Below are 27,020 nucleotides of genomic sequence, written 5' to 3'. Positions count from 1 at the left end.
GTGACCGAGAGAGGGAGTCATTTCGCTAGCGTCCATCAGTTTATTTCAAACATTTCTGTTTTGTTCATTTCACGTACTCGCATGAATACGCAATTATTTTTATTTATAACTGTCAAGATTTTGTCCTGCTACAGTGAGACATAGATAGGATAAGTAGTTTTTTGGCGTTGGTCAAGAATCGCGAGAAAGTAAGACAGATGCCACGCATGCGCAGTACAGTAGCGGAATCGTCCACAAAGCGAAAATGTTGATGCCGGGAGATGTTAGTGTATTTTTGAAACGGGTTTTGTCGAGTGTCACTGAAGTGTGTGAATGGGTCGGTACCATTACCGGTGAGTTTTTAAAATATGCCGTTTCATTTCATTAATCTTTTGATCATCATGTACTCGCTTGACATTGGCCTTGAAGTTCATGACCCGCTCTCGCCCTGCGTACGGTGCTGTCTGTACGGGGACGCGTTTGGTTGATAGATGTCCCCCACAGTCACTTAGGGGCTGAAAATCAATAAATACTCCAATTCGACCGACCAAAGACACGACGTAAATTTCCGCTAAACGATCAAAATATGACCGAGAGTCCAACAACAACTTTCAAACAGCCGCCATTACTAAATTCTTCCTCTCAAAATCACACTTTCTACAAAGTTTTGCTTTGGTTTATGCGTATTTCTATCAGATCTATATGAGATACATTTTGTACATAACTTTACTAAGTCCTAACAGTAAAGCAGATGCTTAAAGGTTGAAGATGCTAGACCAGAGTCGTTTGCACGTGACCCTATTTTTCTTGTCTCATAATTGTGATTAGACATGTCAATCTTACAGACAGCGAAATCCATGGAAAGTCTAAATTGTGTGCAACAACATCGACAAACTTCAGGACAAAGCTGTAGGGATTTTGTTGGTCGGTGATAGTGATGCCGACTTGGACTTTGAGGGTTTTGACTTTGACGAAGATGACAATGAACATGCAAATGGAGATCTGAAAAGTTTATTTAAACTACTGTGTAAATCCGTAAATTATTATTGTTCGTGTATGACTGTTGATCCAGTATTTGTCAAAACCGTAAATAATTTTATGCAGTTTAACCCCCTGACATTTTAGTTCATTTTGAGTTTACGTGTATTGGGCGTGTTTGTCGTTGGAGAAATCATTATTCAAATGATTCCTCACTGTCGACTTATATTGTTTCTGGTTTATTTGTCACATTGTCAATTTTGCAAATTTTCATTTTTTTTGGCAATTCTCCATGTTCAGGACCCTCGGTGCTTACCCGGACAACTATGGTATAAAATAAACTATATAACTTAAATTTGATAACTAACTGGGACTGTGCATGGCTTGTTCATTTGATGATTTCATTTCTGTTTTCTATGCAGATAACATTACAGTATGAATCGTGGTGAGTTTGGTTCATATGGTGCTGTAGATAATGATGGCAGCTCTGGCGCTCCTGGCAATATAAATACTTTGTATGGACATGGTGGTGGTGGAAGTTACCAAGGAATTGGTGTGGATACAGGTTTTTGCAATGATAGGGGAATATACAAATGTTGGCAGCACTGCTTGGAAGGTGGAGATACCGTTATTTATTAAAGGGCAGTTGCCGTTAGAGTAACCAATGTAATTGCATTGTATCCATTACATGGGACCCATATTTATTCAAGTTCAAGTACATTGGTACCACCATCAGTGTTTAATGCTAAACAAATTTGGGCACAGATCTAGAAGCAGTACCTACACACGAATTGGTGACGTCATAAAATACATGACCTTCAATCGGGGTCGTTTCCTCGGTATATACGAATTGGTATATACAAATTACAATAAAGATACTTAAGACATTACACATAAGGTAAAACAAATCACGTGACAATATAATGATAATAACGGTAATAAATCCTAGCTTAACAGTTGAACAGAACGCTCATATAGTCAGTCGGGTGACGCCGAGGGTCACGAACTGTGTTGCAAAATGGCCGTGTGGTTGAAACTGGGTCATGGCGTGACGGGTGAGGAAGACATCATTAAACACTCAAAATCACAATAAAACGGGGAAGTGGTTGCATATTACGGCGTAGCTAACATGGAAAATAAAAAAACGCCCAATACAAACGACATGGGTTCGAATCACACTAGATACACACTCACCAGAACCGAAGCAATCAGAAACCAGCAATCGTTTTGGCTTTTCCGTTCAACTCATCGGAACACTGGAGTAGTTAGAAAAATGAACACCACTTAACGACCAACGTCGTGGCGTGGTACACAAGCGTGCCATCAAAATAAAACAAAATTAGCTTGAAAAAACAGTTGGTTCGAGTCCCGCTCAGAGCTACCGTAAAAACGTAAATCAAATAAACTGAAATCTCTCAAACCGTAAACAAGTAAACAAAGAACGTCGCAAAAAATAATAAACCTCACAAAACTCCACCATACAAAACTGAATGAATAAATAATAAAATAACTAACGTCTTAAACTGGACGACGCGCAATTTGTTCAACAGTTTCCAGATTGTGACAAGAGATAAACAAGACCCAAGTCAAGGTAAGTTTTGTTAAAGTGTCGATGGCGTTCCCTATATTACGAAAACAATTCAGGCAACAGACGAATATCTTCTGTGGTGTTGTGGAATTTATACCGTGTCTGCGGAATTGTTGATTGAGGGTTCGAAGCCAGCAGTTAACATTTTGTTAGAAAGTTTCACAATTAAATCAAATATCCAATGATACCAGTATATTTATTTCATTATTTTAACAACTTGCAATGGTGGAAGTTGGTCAAACACGAGTTCTTACACCTAAATAAGTATCAAATATTTGTCGACACATTTATTCTCTCAACCTTGTAGAGGTGGAAATTAATTAAACAACAGGTATTTACTCACAAATATAATGGTCATTATTTGTCCATACATTCATTCTGTCAATTTAAGAACTTGTAATTGTTGGAATTAATCAAATGAGAGTTGTCTACACCAAAATAAGTTTCAAATACTTGTCCATACATTTATTCTCTCAATTTAACAACTTGTAATGGTGTAAAATAATTAAACGAGAGTTGTCTACACCAAAATAAGTCTAAAATATTTGTCCGCACATTTATTCTCTCAATTTAACAACTTGTAATGGTGTAAAATAATTAAACGAGAGTTGTCTACACCAAAATAAGTCTAAAATATTTGTCCGCACATTTATTCTCTCACGTTAACAACTTGTAATGGTGTAAAATAATTAAACGAGAGTTGTCTACACCAAAATAAGTCTAAAATATTTGTCCGCACATTTATTCTTTCAATTTAACCTGTAATTGTGGGAATTAATCAAACGTGAGTTGTTTACATCAAACTAAGTATTTAATATTTGTTGAGACATTTATTCTCTCAATTTAACAACTTGTAATGGTGTAAAATAATTAAACGAGAGTTGTCTACACCAAAATTAATCTCAAATATTTGTCCACACATTTATTGTCACAATTTAACCACTTGTTAATAGTGGAAATTACTTAAATGCGACTTGTTTAATCAGTTGACATCAATGCAACTTACTGTAAATGGGGTAATTATTCACTGGGTTTTAATTTAGCTTATTTCGCTGACTGGAAAATGCGCTAAATTAAAACACAGTGAATATGTACAATTTAGCATAGAACACATTATATAAATGACGAAACCGTGAATTTAAAACCCACTTAATATGCCTGAAATGGTAAATCAGTGAAAATTAAACCCAATGAAAATTAGTCATTTTACAGTACCCGCAGACAGTGCACAACAGAGTATCATTATTGAGCAATTATTAACAGGAACGTGTCTTGACATTAGGGTTAGGATCGGGTCAGGTATGGGCAACGCAAATGGCAAACACCCAATTGGCAAGATGTACACTAACGGGTTATGGCATGCATATAGTTTACACAAGTAAAAACACAAAATTGGCAATTTTTTGGACAATTGTAACTCAATAATAGAAATATGTTGTATTTCTATATATATACACACTATATAGTCTTATCAAATGCAGACACATCCAGTTAATCCATTGTGGTCTTGTGGGTCAGTTCTTTACATAGTGATCAGGAGGACCTGGGTTCAATTCCCTTGCCTGCCCATCTTATTCTCGCAAACACCATTTGGCATTAAAGCTAAATATGACAACAAATTATTTAATTTGCATGACTACCCACATAGCTCAGTTGATTTGTACTATGTCAGCAATGTGAGCGATCGCTGGTTCGAATCCAGTATGTTTAGTTAGATTTTTGAATGCTAGTGAAGACAGTGCTCCTATGAATAGGACTTAAATCCTAACTCCTGTGTGAAGACTCTCGTGGTACAGTGGACAAGACAGTGCGCTGGGAACTCAAAGATCGCAAGTTCGAATCACGGATTGGACACTCCTACAAAAGACATTAAAGACGTTAAAAACATAAACAGCGGATTCAAAAACTCAAGTCAGGAAAACAGAACACAAGAATACTACCCCACATGGAAGCCAGTCGAAGTGTTCGAAGAACGAACACAGTCGAAGAACGAACACTGTTGACAGCTGTAGGTCACGTGCAACAACAGACACGAGGAGCATGGCTGCTCTCCAAATGGGTCCCTTCTTTTGTATTGACCCCCTAAGGATTGCTAATCCCCCTTTTTAACTCTTCCCCCCAAAATAATATATCGCCCCTTTTAAAATGTATTGAGCCACAAATTAATGAATATTCATGAGCACAGAAACTGCTACGTCATGAATAAATTAGCATAATTTTAAAAAATTTGCATAAAGTGTAGGTACTCCTTCTGGAGCTCTGCCCAAATTTGTTGATGTGATTATTAATATTTATTTAATTATATTGAGAAATAATGCATTCATACATGTATGCTGATTAGTAATATGGAAATAAATTGTCATTCTGCAGCTTCAACCTGCAGAGAACATTAAATGTTGTGATCCTTTGAACAAATTCATGTATAGAATCCAATTGCAACATTGGAAATGTTTACCTTTCCTAACACCTGTAACAAAACATGTGGTGTATATTTACCAGTCTTTTAGTGGTAACTTTAGTGTCAGGATAGACAGCTGTGAGGAACCTCCAAGTGATTGAACTAGGGAACTACACCAGTAAATAACATACACTCTTGATTTCTATTCATATGTATAGAAGATGATTTTCAAGACTATCCTCGAACACGATTGTAAACATACATTTGGCTTGTTTTTTGTGAATGTTTGTTTAGTAGTTCTGACACAAAGTGTTCCTCAACCCACTCGTACTATAACATAATTGTAACATATGAATAGAATACTGAGCATATCACACAGATATTCATAATTTGACACTTGTCTTTATATCATTCTGTTTACAGCATCTGCACTTGAGAAGACTCTCCGACAAATTGGAACCAGTACAGATAGTAAAGCACTCCGAGATAAAATGTAAGGTACCGGTATATGATGAATATAGTACTTAGATTGATTCAATTTTCTTGCAAATTATTGATGGATACATTCTATGTTATTGTAAATAAATGGTAAATCAATGCTGCAACATTACATGTAGGTTTATGTTAGTGTATACTGTAAAACCATTTATTTTTACTGACATTTATTTTCACTTTTTGAGCATATTCACTGTGTCTTAATTTCACGAAATTGTCAAGAAAACAACGAGTTATATTGTTATTTTACATGTTCAGTAAATTTAATTTAGTAGATTTTACTTATCAGTGAAATTGAAACTCAGTGACTAATTAATGCATTTACAGTAACTATACTCGTGGAAAAAGATGTACATTTCTATAATTCAGGGCTAGATGGTATCAACAAATGTGATAATGACTGGCTCCATGTGTGTTGTCATACTGATATCTGTAGATTTTTTTTGCTCTGTTGGAAACTCATCCCCCAAATAGAAATGTACATATATGCTGGATTATTGAAATGTGACATATTTTGACAATAGCTATAACTCATTTATATGCAATATTAATAGAGCAGATCTGGTCTATTTGTTAGTTTGAGCAGAATTCAAGTTTTGTGTCTATTGAACAATGTTAATTTGACAATTCGCAAACATTTAAATAATGCACGTTTTTTGTCTTATTCTCTTTAGTCATCACACGCAACAAGTAACAAACTATTGAAAACGCTTGCAAATGCATCAAGAAAGAAAACTAAGGTAACACTATAATTATTACAAATTATACAAGTTCAAAAAAGGGAACTTATAATTTCACCTCTGTGCATACATCAGTTCTGTGAATGAATATTTTGTGATCCGATTCAAGATTTCCCAATGACTGTCATTTTTGTGTTAAAAATTCATCAAAATCATTCCAGAGGTGGTGTTTTTGTTCTTTTCAGCAACAAAGGCTGCAAGTTGACAGGCTTGGAAGTGATTTTAAAAGTGCAGTAAGAGGCTACAGTACAACACAAAAGGTGAGTTAAGTCATGCAGAAAAACATGGTGGAAATTGTCTTGCATCAAGAGTTTGCGCACAATCAAACTAAGATATAATGATAAAGATCTTGCCTTTGACTGTTTTCCCAAAGACCCCTATCATTTTTACACTGTAAGTTCAGACAGTATGTAAATTGTCTTGTAGTAAAATGTGCAAATTTTTATGATCATGTAATTTTGTTTCTTCATTTTAAAAGTATTATGGAAATCAATGACATGCACGGTGAATGAAATGTGTAATTTGGATAATTTCACGAGGGTGGTAACATGGTTACAATGTTAAGCCAAACCTTCTTTATGAGGTGGTTTCTCGGGTATACGCCTTCCTCTTACTTTCCTCAATTTCACATGGTGAGGAAATGAAGTAATTAACTTTTAAAAATGAACTGGGTTCTCAAATTAGTATAAAGTTTAAATTAATCACAAGCTTTTTGCAGTAACAATAGTTTTGTAACTGTGTTAACCTCTCTGAAATATATCACAATTTGTAAGTATAATCTTACACCACTTACTGACACCACTTTGTGAAAGACAATTTTTTTGGAAATCTGTGAAATTCACTGGGTCCTTGTTGCCTGGTTACCAGAGTACTTTCTCGTAAGATTTTGCTGTGTATTACTATCTTCATTAGCCGATTAATGGCACAGTCACCCATCATCTGGAAGTAGCAATCTTATTGGAATGTTCAGACTTCAGAAGAGGGAGCGGGTAACGAGTCAACTATAGTCTGATACCTCCTTCTAGAGTCCTCAATACATTGAGTCATAGTGACTTTCACAAAATGTTAATCTATAGCCTGGTACATTGTTAGAGATCTAAAACACCTCACAGTGTATATTGAGAAAATATGTCTCCTTCAACCTGGGACATTTCCCCTTCTAGACACTGTTGTATATAATGTACATTTCTTCTATTTGAATCATTGTAGAAAGTAGCAGAAAAATTGAAGACATCTCCTGAACCACCTGCCATGGAACGACTGCCACTTGATGGTTATGGTGGAGTAAGTATGAACTCATTTTTAGTTATTACTTACTGGTGACCATTCAACAGACAAATACAAAGTTCTCACATGTCAGTGTTAATTTCACTAAGGGAAGTTAATTTTATGACCAGTCTGCAGCATTGTGAATGTTTGGATACATATACCAAGTTTGGTTATTTGGCCTGCATCATATGTATGTGAAAATAAGAGATAGATAGTTTTATAGTTTTCAAAAATTTAGCTATCATTCAAAAAGTAATCTGTGTGACAATAAAACAAATTTGGTGCTGAAACTGAAGCAGGTATAAACCTCTATGGATAGGTGGTCAGTTCGAGAATGTGTCCAGCGTCACCTAGAAATAAAAATGACCAAAGATTTCTATCTGCATCTGATTTTAATCCAGTTGTGCAAACCTACAAATTCTTATTGTAAACTGTAATTAAAATAAACTGACAGTTCTCGTTTATGCAAAGACATAATATGTAAACCAATATGCAATAAATTCTATGACTCTTCTATGATTCTTTGAGATAGTTGTGCAACTAAACCTGATAAGGTCAAATCTTTTTTGGAGGGTGTGCTGTTCGGCAATATGTGTGCATTTACAATCTTTATGACATGCAACATACACACCAGTGACTGTGTCCTGACATTTCTGTATGTGTCATTGCATACATTTTGTTTGGGTAACTTTGGCATTTATCATATAGAAATTTATACAATTGAAAGATAATTCCATCATGATCTTCTATTTATGTTCAATGAGTTTAAGTTCCCCACTATTAGTTTGACATCTCCTATTGAGGATGGTTTACCCAACAATCTTGAAACAGTCTTATAAAACCAATCAGCAACTTGACTGACATTGTTGCTGTTTTGCTTTTTGGAACCTTTTACTTTTAAGCTATGTCTTAGTGTCTTTATATAAACTCAAATGTCAAAACACTTAAATTATGACTGTCATTTACCATGACTTATTACAACTGAGAACCTAACCAAGCAATCTATGGTGTTTTATTGCTTCATATAGCCAGGTGCTTTTGATGACTATGGAGATGACAAGGCAGCACTTATGGAAGAAGAAAGCAGAAGACAACACTTAGCTCAATTACAAGAGCAAGAACAAGTTATTGAGTTTGACCAAGCATTAATGGAAGAACGAGAAGACAGGATACGACAAATAGAGGTTTGTGTTTCTTTATCTTGGTTAGACAAATCAAAATATAAAATTTCATTAAAACACACAGTACAGTGCTAAACTTGCTTTCAAAACCATCTTCTATCTAAACTGCAGAGTACATGTATATCCACAATATGTTGATCAGTAATTGTGAAATAATAAGTTACAGTGTTCAGTAATTTTATGGTATTTTATTTTCATCCTAACATATATGAAATGCAAATTCTAAATATGGAATGATTCCGCGCGTAAGCGTCCAGCTGCGTCCTCTTATAATGAAAACAAGCATGGCTTCCACCAGGGTTTGACCGGACTCCACACAAAGCAGTTCGCTGATTCTGTTTTTGGATTTCAGCATTCCCATGATGTATCATTGGGAGGAAATAATAATAACAAGTCATTGTCAATGACACATCCCCGTTCCATTCATATTTGAGTGACATATACATTCAAAGCAGATCATGACCGAAATCTCAGACCACTTTCAGTGGTCTGATCTGAAATGCACCTGCATATGTACAACACATTGTACTAAAGCTGAACAAAATCCATCCATGCATGACTGAGATCCGGTTCTGGAATTGTGAAAATACGTGATTTTGATGCATTTTCGGCCTTAAAATGGCCATCATTCAGCTATTGTTAAGCGGATCATGAAACAAATGCACATACCTATTTGTGACATGATGTACCATGTGTGTGTGTGTGAAGTTTGAACTTGATCAATCCAGACATGTCTCGGATACGGACCCAAAACTGAATTCTTTAAAACAAAATGGCCGCCAGTCGGCCATTTCGAACTAGATCTGAAAAAAAAATGACGTGCATCAAGGTCTTATTATGTTTAATTTATGTACTAAATTTGAACAAAATCCGTCTATGTATAACTGAGATCCGGGTCCGGAATGGTGAAAATGTGCGATTTCAATGCATTTTCGGCCTTAAAGTGGCCGCCATTTGGCTATCATTAATGAGATCATGGAACAAATGCACATACATATATGTGACATGATGTACCTTGTGTGTGTGAAGTTTGAACTCGATCAATCCAGGCATGTTTCGGATACGGATCCAGAACTGAATTCTTTAAAACAAAATGGCCGCCAGTCGGCCATTTCAAACCCAATCCAAAAAAAAATGACGTGCATCAAGGTCCTATCATGTTTAATGTATGTACCAAATTTAAACAAAATCCGTCCATGCATAACTGAGATGCGGGTCCGGAATGTTGAAAATGTGCGATTCTGATGCATTTTCGGCCTTAAAATGGCCGCTATTCGGCTATCGTTAATTGGATCATGAAAAAAATGTATGTGCATATGTCCCATATAATGTGTGATGTGTGAGTGAAGTGTGAACTTAATCGGTCCATGCATGTTCGAGATACAGGTGATCACGGACGCACGGATGCACGGACACACACAGGGCAAAACATAAGTCCCCGTTTTTGGACTACGTCCGAACGGGGACTAATAATGTATAATAATAAGGTTATTACAAGGATACCTTAAAGTATGCCTGAAGACAGTACATCAGGAGTCATCTAATATTTCACATCATACTTACATGACCTGCAATATATCTTTCAGAATTATCTCAAAATGCAATTTGTAAAATATGTCATACATCTCCGTTTATTTGCTATACAAGCTTTTTCTGACCCGTCAGTAACCTGCACTGTTTTTATATTTTTTTCAGGCAGACATTTTAGACGTTAATCACATTTTTAGAGATTTAGCTTCTTTAGTATATGAACAAGGTGAGATGGTGGATACAATTGAAGCTAATGTTGAAAAGGCATATGATAATGTAGAATCTGGAAATGTACAACTACATCAAGCAAGTCGATATCAGGTAAGTGACATTGACATTATTAATTATGCCTACAAAACTAAAACTAAGCTGATGTATTGTTTACTGGTAAGTGTGTCTGCTCAACATCAGATAAATTACAGGTTTATCTCTCATGGTTGTCTATCTCAGCAGGGAAAGTATCTCAGTGCTGTATCCTTGTTGCCAGGAGTAGTGGATTGTCTGTTTGCCGCGGATAATTTGAACTTGTCCTCATTCCAGATCTGTAAATGGAATGCCCATTAATTTTTAGCTCCGCTGTCGACTTTGTCAAGAGGAGCTTATCATATGAGTGATAATCCGTCGTCTGTGTTAATGTTTTACTTTTTCGACTTCTTCTTGAAAACTACAAGCCTGAATGCTTTGATACTTGGCGTACATGTACCTTGGGTAAACCTCTCTCAGATTTGTTCATTTCATGATGATATCTTCAATTCTCTAATTTTGGTGAATATTTTTGTCATTTTTGGTAAAAAGTGATATTTTCAACTTCTTGTTAAGAACCGCAAGTCCACTTGCGTTGATATTACATATATAGGTACTACATGTGGACCTCTCTCAAATTTGTTCATTTTGTAATGATATCTTTAAGTCTCTAATTTTGGTGAATATTTTTGTCATTTTTGGTAAAAAGTGATATTTTCGACTTCTTGTTGAAAACCCCAAGTCCAATTGCTTTGATATTACATATATAGGTACTACATGTGGACCTCTCTCAGATTTGTTCATTTCATAATGATATCTTCAATTCTCTAATTTTGGTGAATATTTTTGTAATTTTTGGTAAAAAGTGATATTTAGCTCCGCTGTCGATTTTGTCGAGCGGAGCTTATCATATGAGTATTGTCCGTCGTCGTCCGTGTCAATGTTTTACTTTTTCGACTTCTTCTTGAAAACTACAAGCCTGAATGCTTTGATACTTGGTGTATATGTACCTTGGGTAGACCTCTCTTAGGTTTGTTCATTTCATGTTGATATCTTCAATTCTCTAATTTTGGTGAATATTTTTGTCATTTTTGGTAAAAAGTGATATTTTCGACTTCTTGTTAAAAACTGTAAGTCCGATTGCTTTGATATTACATATATAGGTACTACATGTGGACCTCTCTCAGATTTGTTCATTTTGTGATGATATCTTCAATTCTCTAATTTTGGTGAATATTTTTTGTAATTTTTGATAAAAAGTGATATTTTTGACTTCTTGTTAAAAACTGTAAGTCTGATTGCTTTGATACTATACATATTGTTCATTTTTAGCTCCGCTGTCGACTTTGTCGAGCGGAGCTTATCATATGAGTGATTGTCCGTCGTTGTCGTCGTCCGTGTCAATGTTTTACTTTTTCGACTTCTTCTTGAAAACTACAAGCCTGAATGCTTTGATACTTGGTGTATATGTACCTTAGGTAGACCTCTCTCAGATTTGTTCATTTTGTAATGATATCTTTAATTCTCTAATTTTGGTGAATATTTTTGTCATTTTTTGTAAAAAGTGATATTTTCGACTTCTTGTTAAAAACCGCAAGTCCAATTACTTTGATACTACATATATAGGTACTACATGTGGACCTCTCTCAGATTTGTTCATTTCGTGATGATATCTTCAATTCTCTAATTTTGGTGAATATTTTTGTCATTTTTGGTAAAAAGTGATATTTTCGACTTCTTGTTAAAAACCGCAGGTCCGATTGCTTTGATATTACATATATAGGTACTACATGTGGACCTCTCTCAGATTTGTTCATTTTGTGATGATATCTTCAATTCTTTAATTTTGATGAATATTTTTGTCATTTTTGGTAAAAAATGATATTTTCGACTTCTTGTTAAAAACCGCAAGTCCGATTGCTTTGATATTACATATATAGGTACTACATGTGGACCTCTCTCAGATTTGTTCATTTTGTGATGATATCTTCAATTCTTTAATTTTGGTGAATATTTTTGTCATTTTTGGTAAAAAGTGATATTTTTGACTTCTTGTTAAAAACTGTAAGTCTGATTGCTTTGATACTATACATATTGTTCATTTTTAGCTCCGCTGTCGACTTTGTCGAGCGGAGCTTATCATATGAGTGATTGTCCGTCGTTGTCGTCGTCCGTGTCAATGTTTTACTTTTTCGACTTCTTCTTGAAAACTACAAGCCTGAATGCTTTGATACTTGGTGTATATGTACCTTAGGTAGACCTCTCTCAGATTTGTTCATTTTGTAATGATATCTTTAATTCTCTAATTTTGGTGAATATTTTTGTCATTTTTTGTGAAAAGTGATTTTTTCGACTTCTTGTTAAAAACCGCAAGTCCAATTACTTTGATACTACATATATAGGTACTACATGTGGACCTCTCTCAGATTTGTTCATTTCGTGGTGATATCTTCAATTCTCTAATTTTGGTGAATATTTTTGTCATTTTTGGTAAAAAGTGATATTTTCGACTTCTTGTTAAAAACCGCAAGTCCGATTGCTTTGATATTACATATATAGGTACTACATGTGGACCTCTCTCAGATTTGTTCATTTTGTGATGATATCTTCAATTCTTTAATTTTGATGAATATTTTTGTCATTTTTGGTAAAAAATGATATTTTCGACTTCTTGTTAAAAATCGCAAGTCCGATTGCTTTGATATTACATATATAGGTACTACATGTGGACCTCTCTCAGATTTGTTCATTTTGTGATGATATCTTCAATTCTTTAATTTTGGTGAATATTTTTGTCATTTTTGGTAAAAAGTGATATTTTCGACTTCTTGTTAAAAACCGCAAGTCCAATTACTTTGATACTACATATATAGGTACTACATGTGGACCTCTCTCAGATTTGTTCATTTCGTGATGATATCTTCAATTCTCTAATTTTGGTGAATATTTTTGTCATTTTTGGTAAAAAGTGATATTTTCGACTTCTTGTTAAAAACCGCAAGTCCGATTGCTTTGATATTACATATATAGGTACTACATGTGGACCTCTCTCAGATTTGTTCATTTTGTGATGATATCTTCAATTCTCTAATTTTGGTGAATATTTTTGTATTTTTTGGTAAAAAGTGATATTTTCGACTTCTTGTTAAAAACCAATAGTTCAATTGCTTTGATATTACATATATAGATACTACATGTAGACCTTTCTCAGATTTGTTCATTTTGTGATGATATCTTCAGTTCTCTAATTTTGGTGAATATTTTTGTCATTTTTGGTAAAAAGTGATATTTTCGACTTCTTGTTGAAAACTGTAAGTCCGATTGCTTTGATATTACATATATGGGTACTACATGTGGACCTCTCTCAGATTTGTTCATTTTGTGTTGATATCTTCAATTCTCTAATTAATTTATTTTGGTGAATATTTTTGGTAAAAAGTGATATTTTCGACTTCTTGTTAAAAACTGTAAGTCTGATTGCTTTGATATTACATATATAGGTACTACATGTGGACCTCTCTCAGATTTGTTCATTTTGTGATGATGTCTTCAATTCTCTAATTAATTTATTTTGGTGAATATTTTTGTAATTTTTGGTAAAAAGTGATATTTTCGACTTCTTGTTAAAAACTGTAAGTCCGATTGCTTTGATACTATTCATATTGCTCATTTTCTAATGATGTCTTCAGTTCTTTAATTGAAATGTGCATTGCTAACAGCGGAGCTATCTCAGCCGATAGGCTGCTTGTCTAATGATGTCTTCAGTTCTTTAATTGAAATGTGCATTGCTAACAGCGGAGTTATCTCAGCCGATAGGCTGCTTGTCTAATGATGTCTTCAGTTCTTTAATTGAAATGTGCATTGCTAACAGCGGAGCTATCTCAGCCGATAGGCTGCTTGTTTCAACTTCTTGTTAAAAACCGCAAGTCCAATTGCTTTGATATTACATATATAGGTACTACATGTGGATCTCTCTCAGATTTGTTCATTTTGTAATGATATCTTTAATTCTCTAATTTTGGTGAATATTTTTGTAATTTTTGGTAAAAAGTGATATTTCCAACTTCTTGTTAAAAACCGCAAGTTCAATTGTTTTGATATTACATATATAGTTAGTACATGTGGACCTCTCTCAGATTTGTTCATTTTGTAATGATATCTGTAATTTTCTAATTTTGGTAAAATTTTTTAGCTCCGCTGTCGACTTTGTCGAGCGGAGCTTATCATATGGGTGATTGTCTGTCGTCGTCGTCCGTGTCAACGTTTTACTTTTTCGACTTCTTCTTGAAAACTGCAAGCCTGAATGCTTTGATACTAGCTGTATATGTACCTTGGGTAGACCTCTCTCAGATTTGTTCATTTCATGATGATATCTCCAATTCTCTAATTTTGGTGGTGAATATTTTTGTCATTTTTGGTAAAAAGTGATACTTTAGACTTCTTGTTAAAAACCTCAAGTCCAATTGCTTTGATATTACATATATAGGTACTAAATGTGGACCTCTCTCAGATTTGTTCATTTCATGATGATATCTTTAATTCTCTAATTTTGATGAATATTTTTGTAATTTTTGGTAAAAAGTGATATTTTCGACTTCTTGTTGAAAACCACAAGTCCAATTGCTTTGATATATTATACATATAGGTACTACATGTGCACCTCTCTCAGATTTGTTCATTTTCTAATGATATCTTCTGTTCTTTAATTGCCATGTGCATTGCTAACAGCGGAGCTATCTCAGCCGACAGGCTGCTTGTTGTAATAAATTTATACATAAATATAAACTGTTTTTACAGGGTGATTAACAGGGCTTAATTTGATATTTTGAATTTTAAGGATAAAACAAATAAACAATGGTATTTGTGGTCATGTGCTGACATCAAGTTATTGAGAATTCTAATTTTCCCAACATTGTTAACCAGAATAAACCTTGGACGTAAACAGACACAAACTCCTATTGAGAGTGAGAAAACCACAAACAGTGTCCACTGTTCCCCTCACCTGTGTAACCATGGTAATTTAAACAGTGTACTTGACAGTAGAGAATGGAAAATTTTATCAGTGGCAAAAACAATTCTTATAGTTCTCTCACTTTCAACAAGATCTGAAATGCCCGTTTGCATCTACGGTTAATTATTGTTTGAAGATTCTCATATTGATTTATTTCAGAAAAAAGCACGAAAAAAGATGTGTACATTGGTGGTGATTCTTGTGGTAGTGGGAGCTGTTATTGGACTTATCATTTATTTGTCAGTTCGCAAGTAATATGTCAAAAGAAAAGTTATTTGTGGAATTGGCTTCATGGTACTATGACTGGACTGAACTTGACATGGAGTATCTCTATCATAGACAAGTACTGGACTGACATGGAGTGTCTTCAGTATGGACCAGTACTTCACTAGACTGACATGGAGTGTCTCCATTATGGACCAGTATTACACTGGACTGACATGGAGTGTCTCCATTATGACCAGTACTACACTGGACTGACATGGAGTGTCTTCATTATGGACCACTATTACACTGGACTGACATGGAGTGTCTTCATTATGGACCAGTATTACACTGGACTGACATGGAGTGTCTTCATTATGGACCAGTATTACACTGGACTGACATGGAGTGTCTCCATTATGACCAGTACTACACTGGACTGACATGGAGTGTCTCCATTAAGACCAGTAGTACACTGAACTGACATGGAGTGTCTTCATTATGGACCAGTATTACACTGGACTGACATGGAGTGTCTCCATTATGAGCCAGTAGTACACTTGACTGATATGGAGTGTCCCCATTATGGACCAGTGCTACACTGGACTGACATGGAGTGTCTCCATTATGGACCAGTACTACACTGGACTGACATGGAGTGTCTCCATTATGGATCAGTATTACACTGGACTGACATGGAGTGTCTCCATTATAGACCAGTGCTACACTGGACTGACATGGAGTGTCTCCATTATAGACCAGTGCTACACTGGACTGACATGGAGTGTCTCCATTATGAGCCAGTAGTACACTGGACTGATATGGAGTGTCTCCATTATGGACCAGTGATACACTGGACTGACATGGAGTATCTCCATTATGGACCAGTATTACACTGGACTGACATGGAGTGTCTCCATTATGACCAGTACTACACTGGACTGACATGGAGTGTCTTCATTATGGACCACTATTACACTGGACTGACATGGAGTGTCTCCATTATGACCAGTACTACACTGGACTGACATGGAGTGTCTTCATTATGGACCAGTATTACACTGGACTGACATGGAGTGTCTCCATTATGACCAGTACTACACTGGACTGACATGGAGTGTCTCCATTATGGACCTGTACTACACTGGACTGACATGGAGTGTCTCCATTATGACCAGTACTACACTGGACTGACATAGAGTGTCTTCATTATGGACCAGTATTACACTGGACTGACATGGAGTGTCTCCATTATGGACCAGTATTACACTGGACTGACATGGAGTGTCTTCAGTATGGAGCAGTACTTCACTAGACTGACATGGAGTGTCTCCATTATGGACCAGTACTACACTGGACTGACATGGAGTGTCTCCATTAAGACCAGTAGTATACTGAACTGACATGGAGTGTCTCCATTATGAGCCAGTAGTACACTTGACTGATATGGAGTGTCCCCATTATGGACCAGTGCTACACTGGACTGACATGGAGTGTCTCCATTATGAACCAGTACTACACTGGACTGACATAGAGTGTCTCCATTATGGACCAGTACCACACTGGACTGACATGGAGTGTCTCCATTATGGATCAGTATTACACTGGACTGACATGGAGTGTCTCCATTATGGACCAGTATTACACTGGACTGACATGGAGTGTCTCCATTATGGACCAGTGCTACACTGGACTGACATGGAGTGTCTCCATTATAGACCAGTGCTACACTGGACTGACATGGAGTGTCTCCATTATAGACCAGTGCTACACTGGACTGACATGGAGTGTCTCCATTATGAGCCAGTAGTACACTGGACTGATATGGAGTGTCTCCATTATGGACCAGTGCTACACTGGACTGACATGGAGTATCTCCATTATGGACCAGTATTACACTGGACTGACATGGAGTGTCTCCATTATGACCAGTACTACACTGGACTGACATGGAGTGTCTTCATTATGGACCACTATTACACTGGACTGACATGGAGTGTCTCCATTATGACCAGTACTACACTGGACTGACATGGAGTGTCTTCATTATGGACCAGTATTACACTGGACTGACATGGAGTGTCTCCATTATGACCAGTACTACACTGGACTGACATGGAGTGTCTCCATTATGGACCAGTACTAGACTGGACTGACATGGAGTGTCTCCATTATGACCAGTACTACACTGGACTGACATGGAGTGTCTTCATTATGGACCAGTATTACACTGGACTGACATGGAGTGTCTCCATTATGAGCTAGTACTACACTGGACTTGACATGGAGTGTCTCCATTATGGACCAGTACTACTCTGGACTGACATGGAGTGTCTCCATTATGGACCAGTGCTACACTGGACTGACATGGAGTGTCTCCATTATGGACCAGTGCTACACTGGACTGACATGGAGTGTCTCCATTATGGACCAGTACTACACTAGACTGACATGGAGTGTCTCCATTATGGACCAGTGCTACACTGGACTGACATGGAGTGTCTCCATTATAGGCCAGTGCTACACTGGACTGACATGGAGTGTCTCCATTATAGACCAGTGCTACACTGGACTGACATGGAGTGTCTCCATTATGGATCAGTATTACACTGTGGACTGACATGGAGTGTCTCCATTATGGACCAGTATTACACTGGACTGACATGGAGTGTCTCCATTATGGACCAGTACTACACTGGACTGACATGGAGTGTCTTCATTATGACCAGTACTACACTGGACTGACATGGAGTGTCTTCATTATGGACCAGTACTACACTAGACTGACATGGAGTGTCTCCATTATGGACCAGTGCTACACTGGACTGACATGGAGTGTCTCCATTATAGACCAGTGCTACACTGGACTGACATGGAGTGTCTTCATTATGGACCAGTATTACACTGGACTGACATGAGTGTCTCCATTATGGACTAGTATTACACTGGACTGACATGGAGTGTCTCCATTATAGACCAGTGCTACACTGGACTGACATGGAGTGTCTCCATTATAGACCAGTGCTACACTGGACTGACATGGAGTGTCTCCATTATAGACCAGTGCTACACTGGACTGACATGGAGTGTCTCCATTATGGACCAGTATTACACTGGACTGACATGGAGTGTCTCCATTATGGACCAGTACTACACTGGACTGACATGGAGTGTCTTCATTATGACCAGTACTACACTGGACTGACATGGAGTGTCTTCATTATGGACCAGTACTACACTAGACTGACATGGAGCGTCTCCATTATGGACCAGTGCTACACTGGACTGACATGGAGTGTCTCCATTATAGACCAGTGCTACACTGGACTGACATGGAGTGTCTTCATTATGGACCAGTATTACACTGGACTGACATGGAGTGTCTCCATTATAGACCAGTGCTACACTGGACTGACATGGAGTGTCTCCATTATAGACCAGTGCTACACTGGACTGACATGGAGTGTCTCCATTATGGACCAGTATTACACTGGACTGACATGAGTGTCTCCATTATGGACCAGTATTACACTGGACTGACATGAGTGTCTCCATTATGGACCAGTATTACACTGGACTTGACATGGAGTGTCTCCATTATGGACCAGTGCTACACTGGACTGACATGGAGTGTCTCCATTATGGACCAGTGCTACACTGGACTGACATGGAGTGTCTCCATTATGGACCAGTATTACACTGGACTGACATGGAGTGTCTCCATTATGGACCAGTATTACACTTGACTGACATGGAGTTGTCTCCATTATGGACCAGTACTACATGGGACTGAGAATATGCTGATTTAGAATGCAGAATCATATAAATTTGAACACAAACATAACATTTGTGCAAATTGAAAGTAAATTTACACTTGTGCATTTACTGTGTACCATTTTCATAGCCTTGAGTTATGTTGGAATGTACCCAAACTTACAAGAATAATGTATTTGCTTCATTAGAAAAGCATCTCTAATTGAAGCGCACAAACCAAACATTACTTTCAAAGTTATTAAGATAATGTATTACTCCTGTCATTTAAGTAAACACAACAACTTTATATTTTGAACAAGAATATTAATCTAATACTTTCACCAGTTTTCAAAGGTACATATGCCATCAATATAATTCTACTGATTCAATGAGAGTAGTCAATATGTTGACTTTCTGTAATAACTGTATAAACTTGTGAAATATAATATGTAGCAACCAAAGTGTTCTATAAATTAAAAGCTAGTAATCTGTGCTGTATCAGTGTCGGAGAAGCACTGTTTAGCAACACTATTTGACATTTTTCTGATGGTGATGCATTCTTTTTTTTAACTGGAATTCCTGTTGTGAAATCATGTAAATATATTGACCTAATTATTACTATGGTTAAAAATTAAAAGATTGTTAAAGTAGGAGTATGGTCAAATATTTTATTTATTTTGTTGAAACTGTGATGCAAGGTCAGTATACTTAATTGGTCAGTGATTTTAGATGTGATGCTATGGAAATTTATTTAGGTATGCAGTGGCTGATACTAGGGCCATATATCTGAATGTGGTTTGACAGCAGGTTGGAATAATGACATTACTGTTCAGAAGCAAGAATCGTCCTGTGAAGATAGAGCAGAGAGGATGGATGACTCAAGAAGCATCTCAAAATGTGTGATGATGCCAGTTTCTTGCAAATAGCATATGTTGTAAACTTAACACAAACTGCATTGAAATGTCAGCAAATGATTTTCGAATCAAATTATTCCCAGCACTTATCTCACTAACTAAGTGGATATGCCATCCGTTGTTGACATTTAACATGGTAAAGTAAAACCATATAAACTATGAGGGCAGTGTTGTTTATTTTGGTGGAATCAAGTCTATAATTTGTCTACAGCGTTGCAAAACAATCAGGACAATGTTTATAAAATCAGCCAAAAACTTTATTGACTATAAACAGAGCAGTGATTTTTGTTGTGATGCTATGGCAATTCAGTGTGACGCACATTAGGGCAATATTACAGGCAGGGCTGTTGGACGATATGAGCGTATTGGGAAGGCAGTATATCGGATTGAAGGTTGGGATGAAGACATTACGATTAGTGCAAGATGATGGGTTGGGTCATTGATTAAGTAGAGGATATTGCAAGGCAAGGTTGCCTTGTGGTTGAAGTGTGGAGGCAGTAAACAGTGTTCTTGGTTTGGCTTTAGTGAAAGCTTAGTATACCATGTGTGGGTTTATGGTTCATATGAAGCCAGAATATCTGGTTCCACATGGTTGTGGTGTGAAAGTAGTATACCTGGTTGGGCTTTGGTGAGAGGGCAGTATACCATGTAAGGCCATATAGGTATGATGCGAGGCCAAGATATCTGGTTGCCATGTGGTTGTGGTATGAAAGTAGTATACCTGGTTGGGTTTTGGTGAAAGGGCAGTATACTACGTATGGCTATATAGGTATGATGAGAGGCCAGGATATCTGGTTTCTATGTGGTTGTGGTGTGAAAGTAATAGACCTGGTTGGGCTTTGGTGAAAGGGCAGTATACTATATATGGCTATATAGGTATGATGTAAGACTAGGATATCTGGTTACTATGTGGTTGTGGTGTGAAGGCAGTATACCTGGTTGGGTTTTAGTGAGAGGGCAGTATACCATGTTTGGCTATATAGGTATGATGTGAGGCCAGGATATCTGGTTGTCACGTGATTGTGGTGTGAATGTAGTATACCTGGTTGGGTTTTGGTGAGAGTGCAGTATACTATGTATGGCTATATAGGTATGATGTAAGACCAGGATATCTGGTTTCCATGTGGTTGTGATGTGAAAGTAGTTTACCTGGTTGGGTTTTGGTGAGAGGGCAGTATACCATGTATGGCTATATAGGTATGTTGTGAGGCCAGGATATCTGGTTTCCATGTGATTGTGGTGTGAAGGCAGTATACCTGGTTGGGTTTTGGCGAGAGTACATTATACTATGTATGGCTATATAGGTATGATGTCAGGCCAGGATATCTGGTTTCCATGTGGTTGTGGTGTGAAAGTAGTTTGCCTGATTGGGTTTTGGCGAGAGTACATTATACTATGTATGGCTATATAGGTATGATGTGAGGCCAGGATATCTGGTTTCCATGTGGTTGTGGTGTGAAAGTAGTTTACCTGGTTGGGTTTTGGTGAGAGGGCAGTATACCATGTATGGCTATATAGGTATGATGTGAGGCCAGGATATCTGGTTTCCATGTGGTTGTGGTGTGAACATAGTATACCTGGTTGGGTTTTGGCGAGAGTGAATTATACTATGTATGGCTATATAGGTAAGATGTGAGGCCAGGATATCGGGTTTCCATGTGGTTGTGGTGTGAAAGTAGTTTACCTGGTTGGGTTTTGGTGAGAGTGCAGTGTACTATGTATGGCTATATAGGTATGATGTAAGACCAGGATATCTGGTTTCCATGTGGTTGTGGTGTGAAAGTAGTTTACCTGGCTGGGTTTTCGTGAGAGTGCATTATACTATGTATGGCTATATAGGTATGATGTGAGGCCAGGATCTCTGGTTTCCATGTGGTTGTGGTGTGAAAGTAGTTTACCTGGTTGGGTTTTGGTGAGAGGTCAGTATATTATGTTTGGCTATATAGGTATGTGAGGCCAGGATATCTGGTTTCCATGTAATTGTGGTGTGAAAGTAGTTTACCTGATTGGGTTTTGGCGAGAGTGCATTATACTATGTATGGCTATATAGGTATGATGTGAGGCCAGGATATCTGGTTTCCATGTGGTTGTGGTGTGAAAGTAGTTTACCTGGTTGGGTTTTGGTGAGAGTGCAGTATACCATGTATGGCTATATAGGTATGATGTGAGGCCAGGATATCTGGTTTCCATGTGATTGTGGTGTGAAGGCAGTATACCTGGTTGGGTTTTGGCGAGATTACATTATACTATGTATGGCTATATAGGTATGATGTGAGGCCAGGATATCTGGTTTCCATGTGGTTGTGGTGTGAAAGTAGTTTACCTGATTGGGTTTTGGCGAGAGTACATTATACTATGTATGGCTATATAGGTATGATGTGAGGCCAGGATATCTGGTTTCCATGTGGTTGTGGTGTGAAAGTAGTTTACCTGGTTGGGTTTTGGTGAGAGTGCAGTATACTATGTATGGCTATATAGGTATGATGTAAGACCAGGATATCTGGTTTCCATGTGGTTGTGGTGTGAAAGTAGTTTACCTGGTTGGGTTTTGGTGAGAGGGCAGTATACCATGTATGGCTATATAGGTATGATGTGAGGCCAGGATATCTGGTTTCCATGTGATTGTGGTGTGAAAGTAGTTTACCTGGTTGGGTTTTGGTGAGAGGGGAGTATACCATGTATGGCTATATAGGCATGATGCGAGGCCAGGATATCTGGTTTCCATGTGGTTGTGGTGTGAAAGTAGTTTACCTGGTTGGGTTTTGGTGAGAGTGCAGTATACTATGTATGGCTATATATGTATGATGTAAGACCAGGATATCTGGTTTCCATGTGGTTGTGGTGTGAAAGTAGTTTACCTGGTTGGGTTTTGGTGAGAGGTCAGTATATTATGTTTGGCTATATAGGTATGTGAGGCCAGGATATCTGGTTTCCATGTGATTGTGGTGTGAAAGTAGTTTACCTGATTGGGTTTTGGCGAGAGTGCATTATACTATGTATGGCTATATAGGTATGATGTGAGGCCAGGATATCTGGTTTCCATGTGGTTGTGGTGTGAATGTAGTATACCTGGTTGGGTTTTGGTGAGAGTGCAGTATACTATGTATGGCTATATAGGTATGATGTAAGACCAGGATATCTGGTTGCCATGTAGTTGTGGTGTAAAAGTAGTATACCTTGTTGGGCTTTGGTGAGAGGGCAGTATATTATGTATGGCTATATAGGTATGATGTGAGGCCAGGATATCTGGTTTCCATGTGGTTGTGATGTGAAAGTAGTTTACCTGGTTGGGTTTTGGTGAGAGGGCAGTATACCATGTATGGCTATATAGGTATGTTGTGAGGCCAGGATATCTGGTTTCCATGTGATTGTGGTGTGAAGGCAGTATACCTGGTTGGGTTTTGGCGAGAGTACATTATACTATGTATGGCTATATAGGTATGATGTCAGGCCAGGATATCTGGTTTCCATGTGGTTGTGGTGTGAAAGTAGTTTACCTGATTGGGTTTTGGCGAGAGTACATTATACTATGTATGGCTATATAGGTATGATGTGAGGCCAGAATATCTGGTTTCCATGTGGTTGTGGTGTGAAAGTAGTTTACCTGGTTGGGTTTTGGCGAGAGTGCATTATACTATGTATGGCTATATAGGTATGATGTGAGGCCAGGATATCTGGTTTCCATGTGGTTGTGGTGTGAAAGTAGTTTACCTGGTTGGGTTTTGGTGAGAGTGCAGTATACCATGTATGGCTATATAGGTATGATGTGAGGCCAGGATATCTGGTTTCCATGTGATTGTGGTGTGAAGGCAGTATACCTGGTTGGGTTTTGGCGAGATTACATTATACTATGTATGGCTATATAGGTATGATGTGAGGCCAGGATATCTGATTTCCATGTGGTTGTGGTGTGAAAGTAGTTTACCTGATTGGGTTTTGGCGAGAGTACATTATACTATGTATGGCTATATAGGTATGATGTGAGGCCAGGATATCTGGTTTCCATGTGGTTGTGGTGTGAAAGTAGTTTACCTGGTTGGGTTTTGGTGAGAGTGCAGTATACTATGTATGGCTATATAGGTATGATGTAAGACCAGGATATCTGGTTTCCATGTGGTTGTGGTGTGAAAGTAGTTTACCTGGTTGGGTTTTGGTGAGAGGGCAGTATACCATGTATGGCTATATAGGTATGATGTGAGGCCAGGATATCTGGTTTCCATGTGATTGTGGTGTGAAAGTAGTTTACCTGGTTGGGTTTTGGTGAGAGGGGAGTATACCATGTATGGCTATATAGGCATGATGCGAGGCCAGGATATCTGGTTTCCATGTGGTTGTGGTGTGAAAGTAGTTTACCTGGTTGGGTTTTGGTGAGAGTGCAGTATACTATGTATGGCTATATAGGTATGATGTAAGACCAGGATATCTGGTTTCCATGTGGTTGTGGTGTGAAAGTAGTTTACCTGGTTGGGTTTTGGTGAGAGGTCAGTATATTATGTTTGGCTATATAGGTATGTGAGGCCAGGATATCTGGTTTCCATGTGATTGTGGTGTGAAAGTAGTTTACCTGATTGGGTTTTGGCGAGAGTGCATTATACTATGTATGGCTATATAGGTATGATGTGAGGCCAGGATATCTGGTTTCCATGTGGTTGTGGTGTGAATGTAGTATACCTGGTTGGGTTTTGGTGAGAGTGCAGTATACTATGTATGGCTATATAGGTATGATGTAAGACCAGGATATCTGGTTGCCATGTAGTTGTGGTGTAAAAGTAGTATACCTTGTTGGGCTTTGGTGAGAGGGCAGTATATTATGTATGGCTATATAGGTATGATGTGAGGCCAGGATATCTGGTTTCCATGTGGTTGTGATGTGAAAGTAGTTTACCTGGTTGGGTTTTGGTGAGAGGGCAGTATACCATGTATGGCTATATAGGTATGTTGTGAGGCCAGGATATCTGGTTTCCATGTGATTGTGGTGTGAAGGCAGTATACCTGGTTGGGTTTTGGCGAGAGTACATTATACTATGTATGGCTATATAGGTATGATGTCAGGCCAGGATATCTGGTTTCCATGTGGTTGTGGTGTGAAAGTAGTTTGCCTGATTGGGTTTTGGCGAGAGTACATTATACTATGTATGGCTATATAGGTATGATGTGAGGCCAGGATATCTGGTTTCCATGTGGTTGTGGTGTGAAAGTAGTTTACCTGGTTGGGTTTTGGTGAGAGGGCAGTATACCATGTATGGCTATATAGGTATGATGTGAGGCCAGGATATCTGGTTTCCATGTGATTGTGGTGTGAAAGTAGTTTACCTGATTGGGTTTTGGCGAGAGTACATTATACTATGTATGGCTATATAGGTATGATGTGAGGCCAGGATATCTGGTTTCCATGTGGTTGTGGTGTGAAAGTAGTTTACCTGGTTGGGTTTTGGTGAGAGTGCAGTATACTATGTATGGCTATATAGGTATGATGTAAGACCAGGATATCTGGTTTCCATGTGGTTGTGGTGTGAAAGTAGTTTACCTGGTTGGGTTTTGGTGAGAGGTCAGTATATTATGTTTGGCTATATAGGTATGATGTGAGGCCAGGATATCTGGTTTCCATGTGATTGTGGTGTGAAAGTAGTTTACCTGATTGGGTTTTGGGGAGAGTGCATTATACTATGTATGGCTATATAGGTATGATGTGAGGCCAGGATATCTGGTTTCCATGTGGTTGTGGTGTGAAAGTAGTTTACCTGGTTGGGCTTTGGTGAGAGGGCAGTACATCATGTTTGGCTATATAGGTATGATGCAAGGCCGGATATATGGTTCTCCTGTGGTTGTGGTGTGAAGGCAGTATACCTGGTTAGGTTTTGGTGAGAGGGCAGTATATCATGTATGGCTATATAGGTATGATCCAAAGCCGGGATATCTGGTTTCCATGTGGTTGTGGTGTGAATGCAGTGTACCTGGCTGGGCTTTGGTGAGAGGGCAGTATATCATGTCTGGCCATAGATGTATTATGTAAGACCAGGATATCTGGTTTCCATGTGGTTGTGATGTGAAAGTAGTATACCTGGTTGGGCTTTGGTGAGAGGGCAGTACATCATGTTTGGCTATATAGGTATGATGCAAGGCCGGATATATGGTTCTCCTGTGGTTGTGGTGTGAAGGCAGTATACCTGGTTAGGTTTTGGTGAGAGGGCAGTATATCATGTATGGCTATATAGGTATGATCCAAAGCCGGGATATCTGGTTTCCATGTGGTTGTGGTGTGAATGCAGTGTACCTGGCTGGGCTTTGGTGAGAGGGCAGTATATCATGTATGGCTATATAGGTATTATGCGAAGCCGGGATATATGGTTTCCATGTGGTTGTGGTGTGAAAGTAGTATACCTGGTTAGGTTTTGGTGAGAGGGCGGTATACCATGTATGGCCATATAGGTTTGATGCGAGGCCAGGATATCTGGTTTTCATGTGGTTGTGGTGTGAAAGTAGTAAACCTGGTTAGGTTTTGGTGAGAGGGCGGTATACCATGTATGGCCATATAGGTTTGATGCGAGGCCAGGATATCTGGTTTCCATGTGGTTGCGGAGTGAAAGTAGTATACCTGGTTAGGTTTTGGTGAGAGGGCGGTATATCATGTATGGCCATATAGGTTTGATGCGAGGCCAGGATATCTGGTTTCCATGTGGTTGTGGTGTGAAAGTAGTATACCTGGTTAGGTTTTGGTGAGAGGGCAGTATACTATG

At 38.0% G+C, this 27,020-nt stretch overlaps 1 protein-coding gene across 1 annotated transcript; it reads left to right on the top strand.

Moving 5' to 3' along the window:
* Nucleotides 1-211: 211 nt before the first annotated feature.
* LOC146731543 (t-SNARE domain-containing protein 1-like) lies at nucleotides 212-15,804 on the top strand. The gene is made up of 10 exons (XM_085492914.1): nucleotides 212-332; nucleotides 1,380-1,573; nucleotides 5,367-5,441; nucleotides 6,113-6,178; nucleotides 6,364-6,438; nucleotides 7,388-7,462; nucleotides 8,476-8,631; nucleotides 10,324-10,479; nucleotides 15,239-15,365; nucleotides 15,572-15,804. The coding sequence occupies exons 2-10, from the start codon at nucleotides 1,475-1,477 to the stop codon at nucleotides 15,802-15,804; spliced, it is 1,062 nt and encodes a 353-aa protein (XP_085349040.1). The 5' UTR covers nucleotides 212-332; nucleotides 1,380-1,474.
* The last annotated feature ends 11,216 nt before the right edge of the window (nucleotides 15,805-27,020 follow it).

The sequence above is a fragment of the Saccoglossus kowalevskii genome, chromosome 18, assembly GCF_978046115.1.
Source record: "Saccoglossus kowalevskii chromosome 18, keSacKowa6.1, whole genome shotgun sequence".
NCBI classification, from domain to species: domain Eukaryota; kingdom Metazoa; phylum Hemichordata; class Enteropneusta; family Harrimaniidae; genus Saccoglossus; species Saccoglossus kowalevskii.
This window is presented reverse-complemented; position numbering and strand designations above follow the sequence as displayed.